Here is an 8,642-nt window from a genome sequence, read left to right as displayed (position 1 = left end):
AACAAACTCACATGCAACCTTTTACAACATCAGGATAAACCTTTCTCCAGACTAAGCCCTTAACAAGAGATTGTGTGTAAGCAACTGCAAAACCCAACAAAACAAAACAAGTTATTCATGATACAATTGCTTGCCACCCTGTGCTGGTTTGAAAGCAAACCAGTGAGAACATTCAAGTCAGAAATACAATTTAATAAGAAAAAATAAAACAATAAATGCTACAGTACAGAAACAACCACTGTCAGAATCAGAAAGTAACCTGACACCCTGACAGTCAAGGTGTTGGTAGTAGTCCGATCAAATGGTTGCTGCAGTCCTCCGGAGTGATGGGTTTGTTGGGGCAGTGATCCCGCAGACCCGGTTCTCTCCTGAAGGTCCAGCAGCAGCTCTTGTCCTCTGGGAATCCAGCAGGCAAAGGGCTACCTGTGCTGGTATCCCTGTGAGCATGTTTGGCTCCCCACCCATGGGTCACCTCACCTCACCATGGGACAAGAGATAAGGATCACTGGGAGGATGTGCCATGCATGGGTCCTTGACAGCCCGTCAATCAGAGGCCCTGAGGGAGGGACAAGGTGATAAAAATCACTGCTTCACCTGCTTTAACAGCTTGTGGAGATGATAATGGAATACACACCATTGGATACCCCCCCACACTGCAACCCAGGACAGCAACCTAATCTATAGTGGAAAAACTTGATATGATTTACTTTAATCATAACTGAGATATATTTATTGAGCAGTGCATCACTCCTTCCTTGCAGAGGAGTAGCCTTGTAGATCTTTGTCCCCTCAAAGTGTGTGCTGAAGTAGCTTCTTTCAGCTCGTGTGCTTAATCCTCAACTTTTCTGTTAAAGGGGTTTGTACAGCTTTCTGAGTGACCACAAAGAGCAGAGCGTTCACGGAGTAATTCTTGCTTTCTTACATACTCCATTGTTGTGGCATCAGGGCTCCATATCTACAAAGTAAAGGTATTTGTCATTAATTTGGATGTGATTTCTATAACAGAAGCATTAAGAAGATACCATTAGCCAAATAGAGCTGTGTTCTAGCAGTCCTTTCCACTCTGAGACATAGAAGAGAACTAGTGCGGTCTTCCAGCAAAAGATATAAAAAAAATTTGTACACATATATAAGTACAGAATTCTCTACTTGTCACTTCCAATGTACAGCATACCATAGGCTCAGATTACAGACAATGTGAGAAAGAAGATCTGAAGGTAATTATTTAAAACAACTGGCTCAGGCCCATGATCCTCAGAGTGGAAAACAGTAATTAGCTGTAGAGTCACTGACAACATAGCCATAGTCCCCTGAGACCACTGCAGAAACTGGCACAAATCAGGGTTAGGGAAATTATACACTCCGAACAAAACTTCTCACCCAGCAATGGTATTCTTTTTCTTTTTAAGGAGAAAAAAGAATATTAACAAATTACCTCTCTGTGACCATTTTTTTTCTGTTTCTCAGTTATTCATAAGTACTAACAAGTCCCTGAGAGAGAAGTTGTATTTTCAGTATTCTAAATCTAGGAAGTAAATGTTTAATGTACTGTATGATTCATCCAGTCCAGTAACTGTCTCTGACATAAGTCATCATGTGATAACTAACTGAGAAGGCAAGTTAGAAGTTGGTGCTCATCCTGTGTACATAAGCTCCTATCCTTTGAGAGTAGGACTATAAAATCCATACCATGAATGTAGGTGCATTTGTATTTTACTGTGGGTCCACTTTAATCCTATTTTAAAACCAAATAAGAGCTTGATTTCCACAATAATTTGTTTTATATAAATACATATACATATATATATGTATATAATACACAGCCATGAGCTCTTTACAGTTGTTTCGGGGCAACCTCTCCAGCCTGTGTCACATTGTCTCTAAGCCAGTTCAATTCATTTCATCAGATTGTCCTGGGTTTTGATCACAGCAAGGTCTACCTTTAGATTAACTGCAAATTGCACTTTGTGTTTTGCTGCTGTACATACTTTTCTGGGTTTGAAGGTGATGTTCTCTCCCTCACTGGGTCCCAAAGAACTCGGATAAATACCACTGTCCTCACAGGAATGCGTTCTCTCTTCAGGAACAGGTTTTTCTACAGCTGGCTGAGGTACCTCTGGAGGCTGAAAGAGAAGTTATCAGTTATACCAATACACCATGTTCAGAATCATACAATGTTAAGGGAGTGGAATCGACCTTGAAGATCATCTAGTCCTGACCCCTGCCATGGGCAGGAACACCTCCCACTAGACCAGGTTGCTCAAGGCTATATCCAGTCTGGCTATGAACACTGCCAAGGTTGGGGTAAAAGTCACCTAGTAGTGCTGGTGATCCCATCCTGTTCTAGATGACAAATAAACAAGCACCTAAGGTTGTTGCCCTCCCCTTCAAAACATTTTTGGAAGGGGAAAATCAGCATTTAGCTACTGGGACATAGTTATCACACTGTCCAGGGCAGGACTGCTGAAGGCCATTTCCAGCCGTGTAGATACATTTTCTCCCTTAATAGCACCCCGGGTCTGACTAACAAGTACCACTGGTAAATCAGGAAGGTTTCATTCACATTATAGAGCCAGGATGTGATCATGGAGGTTGATGTCAGCTTGGAAAACGGGACTATGCCGAGGTACTTGAGGCTCCCAGGGTGTGCAGGAAAAGCATTCTGCAACAGCCCAACACCAGTGTGGGATTTGAGAAACAGGACTCAGGTCAACAATAGAAAGGAAGGATATGGGACAAGATGGGAAATGAGAAGTCAGCAAGCCTGATATCACCTCAGTGAATTCCATTAGAGAACAAAAAGGTCTTCTTACCAATTTAAAGGGTCTTGTTCTTATCCTGTGAAGGAAGAGGTGCTCCCTTTAAAAAATTATGGTTACCAGTTTTTCATTGTTTACCACAACAGAGATGGATGACAGTAAACTTCAGGAGGAGGGAAAATGAATAGGAAATATTTTTCTGTGTCCTATCAGTGATACAGGATTTAATTTTTATACGGGTCTGGGGAAGACATGAAGTTTTTAAAATTGGCAAGACAAAATTTCAACCAATGAACAGAACTTGTACAGACAAGAACAAGTACAGGCATCTGAAAACCATCACTTTAACAAAGCTGCCTGATTTATAGCTTTAGAGAGAAGTGGATGGCAAAGGAGTGAAAGAAAGAAACACTCTACTAACTATTAGCAGATCAGTCCTTTGTTGCCATCTCTCATACCTCTTTTTTCACAGGTATCTGTGTAGAAGATGACTTTGGCTTTGCAGCTTCTGCTTGCTTTGCGTCTTCTTTTCCTGATACTTCTTGCAAATTTTTCAGATGATTTTTGAGCAGATCAATTATTCTAGGATCTCTAAATTCTTTAGCAATATCAAGAGCATTCTTTCCTGTATTTTAAAAAAATAAATACCTATATAAAGCATGAAACTTAACTTTGGCACTTGTTATTGCAACTGCATAATGACAGTACAGTCAACTGAATTTCATTTGGTCACTATTATATTAGCCATTCTCTGTGCCTGACATTGGTATAAGGACCAGCTTGCAGAAATAAGGCATTGCAGAAACAAGCCTGGAACCTTAATATTGCAGAAATTCTTGAATTCTTAATGTCCTGACATTTGCAGCTTAATATGCTGATCCTGCAGTTGTTATTTTGATCTCAGAGCTGAGAGCACTTAGCACTAGGAGGTGGCTAGCACAGTACAAGGATAGGAATGCAGACCAAGTTATTGTAGCTATCTCTTTCTTTCTGTACTTGCTCTGTGGCTGGCAAGGGAAACCCCTAGGGGGCTGAACACCTTCAGAGCTTAATAATGGTAAAAAAAACCTCTCCTGGATGTTATGAGACTCTGTGGCTAGAAAGTAGTTGAGAGACTGAACTGCTGTGTGAATCAGAACCCCACATGGTAACAGGAATAAGGAATACACATCCCTTCTACAAGCAGGGTTTCACCTACTAGGCATTTTGGCAAGGAAAGTCTCATTGTGTGGCAATGTTGCTTCCCATGTTAGAGCAAGAGCTTAAAAATGTAATGTGTTAACTGTTCAAATTACTCTCGAAACAGAAGAAATAACACTGAATGAGGGATCTGCCGTGAGGAGGTAACACTTCAGTATCAGTTCAGGTTTGTTTTTCTGTTGAGCATTTTTTCTCAGGGAGTAATATTTACACGCTAGGCAGCAAGGATTTATTTTTTTTAACCAGGGCTGCCTGTGCCTAAAAATAAGGCACTTAAATGGGTGGCAGAGTATACACCAGCCACAACTGAAATCTAATTTTCCCTCTAGTAATAATAATGGCTTGATAGAATGTTTTCATTAAAGGCACTTATAACTCTGTATATATCTTGTGAGGAGCAGCAGTCTCCTTAATCATGTAATTAATTATGTTACTTTATTTCTAGATGCATAAACCCCAGGAAAGCTGACTATTTACAATAGTGGTTCCACACTGTAGAAAACTAATGGAACCTGTTACCTTCATCCCAATCCTGATAGCAATCCTAAATTCAAAGTGTTCCAAGAACTTCAGTGTTTGTAACAAAACATGTATACACATAAAGAAACAGCCTTTTTTGGAGACACTGATATCTACCTTTGCTGTTTGTAGTTTGGATGTTGGCACCAGCCTTGATTAAAAAATAGACAATGTCCACTCTGCAGACCTCAATGGCTCTCATCAGTGGGGTTGCATTGCCTATTGCAGGGGCATCCACAGCTGCTCCAGCCTTCACTAGCAGCTCCACAATATCTAGGTGTCCATTACAGCAAGCATGGTGCAGAGGAGTCCACAGGAAATTGTCTGTGGCATTTGCATCAGCCCTGCAAAAGAGTAAGAGCAGTTGTGGCAGCTGAAGCTGGATAATACCTACAGTAACATCCCCAGCTCCAAGTACAATCTATAGGAACTGCTCCCTGCAATGGCATATTCAATGTAAATAGCTTTTTTCATATTGCTACTGCTACTTTGAAACCTTTTGAGTCTCTCACATAGAGCTTGTCATGGAATAGCAATTCTAAGAGTGTGCCTGAGTGGTGATCATGTCCTCACTCATGTCCCCCCTCTAAGCCAACACAGTGTCCTCTGCATGGAGGTTTTCACAGGTACAGGGAAAAAACCCAGTCGAACACCTCAGTCCTGTAAAATGCTGCTAGTGTTTGTTCTCCAGCTTCACTGAGAATGGCAAAAAGCTGGTTAAGAAATTCCAAAATGTATGCTTTTAGGCCAAGAACAGGTGCTCTAAAACATGTGGCAACGTTGCACAGAGTTTGTCTGCACAAGAAAAAGATGTTCATCTTTCAGCGTTGCTGCCCTCTGCCTGCTTCATTCCTGTGCACTGGCTTCTCCCTGTGACAAATGAGTTACAGAAGGTCTGCCTCAGAAATCTGAGAACTGAAAACTTTTTCAGCTACCGTGTCACTGGACTAGATCTGGTTTTGCTCTCAAATTAAAATTGCAATGTTCTGGAGAATGCAAGGGCTGCTTCAGGGGAGATATTTGCAGTATGCTGGCTTTGGATGAAGCTGCGAGGAAAAGCATTATCAGCCCTAGAGGTCCTGAGCTGAGTTAAGGTCACTGTCACTCTATGGACAAAAAGCTCTTGGTCTTCCCAAAAGACAGGTAGGGAGGGAGAAGGAATATAAGGCTAGATAAAAGATCAGATTAATATGTTCTTCTTTTCTTGTTTAAATTTTTTATCTTTTTCAGAATTCTACTTTTGGTGAGATTTTATCACAGTAAGTTCCCCTGACCTACCACTTTTACCTTCATTACCTCTCAGTTACTAATCTGTTATGGTTTATTCGTATGCAGTTTTCATTTCCTTTATATTTCTCATTATAAGACATTCCAGCTTTTCCACTTCCTCTCCCAACCCAACCGCTATGCCTGTACTCAGACTCTGCCTGCCCCTTCTTGCCAACTCCCTTCTATCAGAAACAAACCAATCAATGGGCACAGGGACAATGCAGCTCTGACTTAAAAATTCAGCAGCACTTTCTCCTGATCAAGCACTGAATTTCCCTTTAGCCCAAATTTCATTTACTTCTGAGTCTTTCTGGAGCAAGATAGAAAGTAGATACCATCAATTTATGTTTAAACCTTGGCATTTTCTATAGTTCTGGAAAAATGTTTTGTTTCCTATTTGATATGGATTTGTGATATCATACTGAAAAGGTTATATTGCAAAAAGTATTTGAATGCCTGTGCCAGACTCGAAGTCCATGCTGCTGAGAGATGCAAAGCTAAACACTACCACTGACTTTCCTCTCCATTTTCATTTCTGCCAATTTAAAAATCTCAAAACTGATACTGTTTTTTTAAGCTAAGTTATTAAGGTTTAACTGTTAAATGTTGTGTGACTCCACTGCTGTGTAGTGAGGGCCGGTAAAACCAATGGAGATTAATTTGGTAGATTAATTTAGTAGCTCTTACATCTTTATCTTTGGAAGACACGAATATACACATCACACAACTTTCCGTATGCCCCAGGAATGTCAGTCTGATTATTAGGGTATATAAAGATCCATGTGCTGTTAGTCTTTGCAGGAACCAGAGCAATGACTACAGCCACCTATCCTGAGAAATTAATGTTAAAATGAATTCTGTCTATAGGTAGAGAACACAGTTAATGTAAATATCTGAAAAATGTTCATTTAGGCATTTATGTGAATGACTGCAGGACTACAGCAGTCTGACAATAAGAAGAGATTATGCTATTACACAAGTATGACTGAATCTTTCTGAAATTGCTTTCATTTTGAAGCCAATCTTGAGGTTTTTTACAAGTGTGTCTGTAGGCTACAAAATTGCTGAAGCACTTCCAAAGTGAGGAACAGATTAAATATCAGCACAGGCTTCTACTGTAAATCCTGCTGCCTTGGCTGCAGACGAAAGTGGTTACAAGGCTTAAAACATTTGCATGCAAAGGCCCTGACATGGGGAACAGGGTAGTCAGGGTCACCTTGATGATTTCAGGCAAGTCACTTGAGCCAGATTTCCCCAAAATCATTCACCCAATTTTGAGAGTTCAGTTTTGAGGATACACTGCTTGAGTCATGGGTATGCAGCCATGGCAGCAGTTCAACAGAACTCTGCAGCTGACCAAATGTCAACAGCCCAGACACCAACAATTTCAGGCCTGGGAACTTACCTCTTGGGTGTTTCCATTTCCCTGTTGCTAAACCATGAAAAATAACAAATCAACACTCCATAACTTGGGATTTTATAGAACTGACTGTAATATTAAATGTTATGTGAGCAAAAAGTAAACCAGAGCCTGTTGCATCCAAATATTTACTGGAAATTTATGCTTCTGAAAGCCTTTGCAAAATAAAAGTTAAAAAAAATTATCAGAAAGTCTTACCCCTTTTCCAGAAGATACTGCACAACAACTATGTCCCCACTTGCACATGCAGCCATCAACGGTGTTTTGTAACAATTATCTTTTATGTCTACTTCCACACCCTCCTCAAATGCTTTCTGTAGGGACACGATGTCTCCTGCTCGGACAAGGTAGTTAATATCCATGTACGTTTTCCTTGGCTGCTCGATGTACCAGGCACGATCATCATGCACAGGATGGGCAGATGGGTGCTCCTGGTTAAAGTGGTGGTCATCAGGAATATTTGGAGTAGCCTCAATCATGTACAGAGGGAAACCATCTTCCCTACGTGGATATGCACTCTTTGGAATAACACAAATGGGCACAGGGATACCTCTTCTCCCTCTTTTTTTCTTTGCTTTTCGCTTCTTCTTTGCTTTGGGCCCAAAGGATGCTATAAGATAGTTTTTCTCCAAGTATTTTGTGCCTTTAAAAAATTCGTCAATGCTGATCTCCTTAGGGTGAGATTCTTCATGCATCTTAGCAATAGTTTGTATATATTCAATGTCCACAAAGTCCCAGTGCTTCTGAATAATTGATATAAAATCACCTGAAGCTACCATCCCATCTCCTTTGTCCACAGCCCCAAACTCCTTGCGGAGGGCATCCTCGTGCTCCAAGGACCAGTCATACAGCCTCAGGTGCCAGTGAAAGTCTTCTCCATCCTTCGGGGTTGGTGCTATTTTAAAGTTATTTTCAATTTTACGCAATGCTGCTGCTGCTGCTTTAAAACGACCTTTCCTGGCAACATCTCTTGGGGTCTGATGTAACAAGTTTTTCCAGGTAGGATCACAGCCTAAAAATATGGACAAAATTTTGCTAATAGTGCAGTGGAATTCCTAATTATGTAATAGAAGGCAGTTGTAACATGCAGGCAACTCATTGCCAACAGGTCTACAATTTTATACTGTTGTAACTATTAGTAGTGATCGTAGGTGGAACCACAGCATTTATCTCAGACTGGAAGGTCAGCCACAGTTGTTTCCCAAAGGGAGAAGCACTGGATAACCCATGCTCTATTTATCCATCCACTAGTGAATATGCATAGAAAGGCAGAATTTCAGTGGAAACTTTAAATTTTACCTAAGATGGTTGTCCTGGTTCCAGCCAGGACAGGGTAAACTTTTGCAGCAGCCAGGAAGGGCACACTAGGACCCTGGGGTTATTCTCTACCACCTCACACCATGCGGAGGGGACAGAGGGGCTGGGGGTACCCTTTGTCCCAGCAAAGGTTGCAGAAGGGTTTATTATATCATATA

The 8,642-nt window shown here is 41.0% G+C and overlaps 1 protein-coding gene across 1 annotated transcript in view; it reads right to left on the bottom strand.

Moving 5' to 3' along the window:
- Positions 1–829: 829 nt before the first annotated feature.
- Positions 830–8,642, bottom strand: part of ANKEF1 (ankyrin repeat and EF-hand domain containing 1) — a 13,939-nt gene continuing 6,126 nt past the window's right edge. Inside the window, exons 5-9 of the mRNA XM_009069483.1 lie at positions 7,366–8,179; positions 4,596–4,822; positions 3,218–3,384; positions 1,989–2,123; positions 830–955 (exon numbers count right to left, since the gene is read on the bottom strand). Of these exons, the coding sequence (XP_009067731.1) occupies positions 830–955; positions 1,989–2,123; positions 3,218–3,384; positions 4,596–4,822; positions 7,366–8,179 (1,469 nt within the window). The remainder of the gene's footprint in view (positions 956–1,988; positions 2,124–3,217; positions 3,385–4,595; positions 4,823–7,365; positions 8,180–8,642) is intronic.

This window comes from Acanthisitta chloris, unplaced genomic scaffold (genome assembly GCF_000695815.1).
Source record: "Acanthisitta chloris isolate BGI_N310 unplaced genomic scaffold, ASM69581v1 scaffold3032, whole genome shotgun sequence".
Lineage (NCBI taxonomy): Eukaryota > Metazoa > Chordata > Aves > Passeriformes > Acanthisittidae > Acanthisitta > Acanthisitta chloris.
Note: the sequence above shows the minus strand (reverse complement) of the source record. Positions and strands in the feature narration are given on the sequence as shown.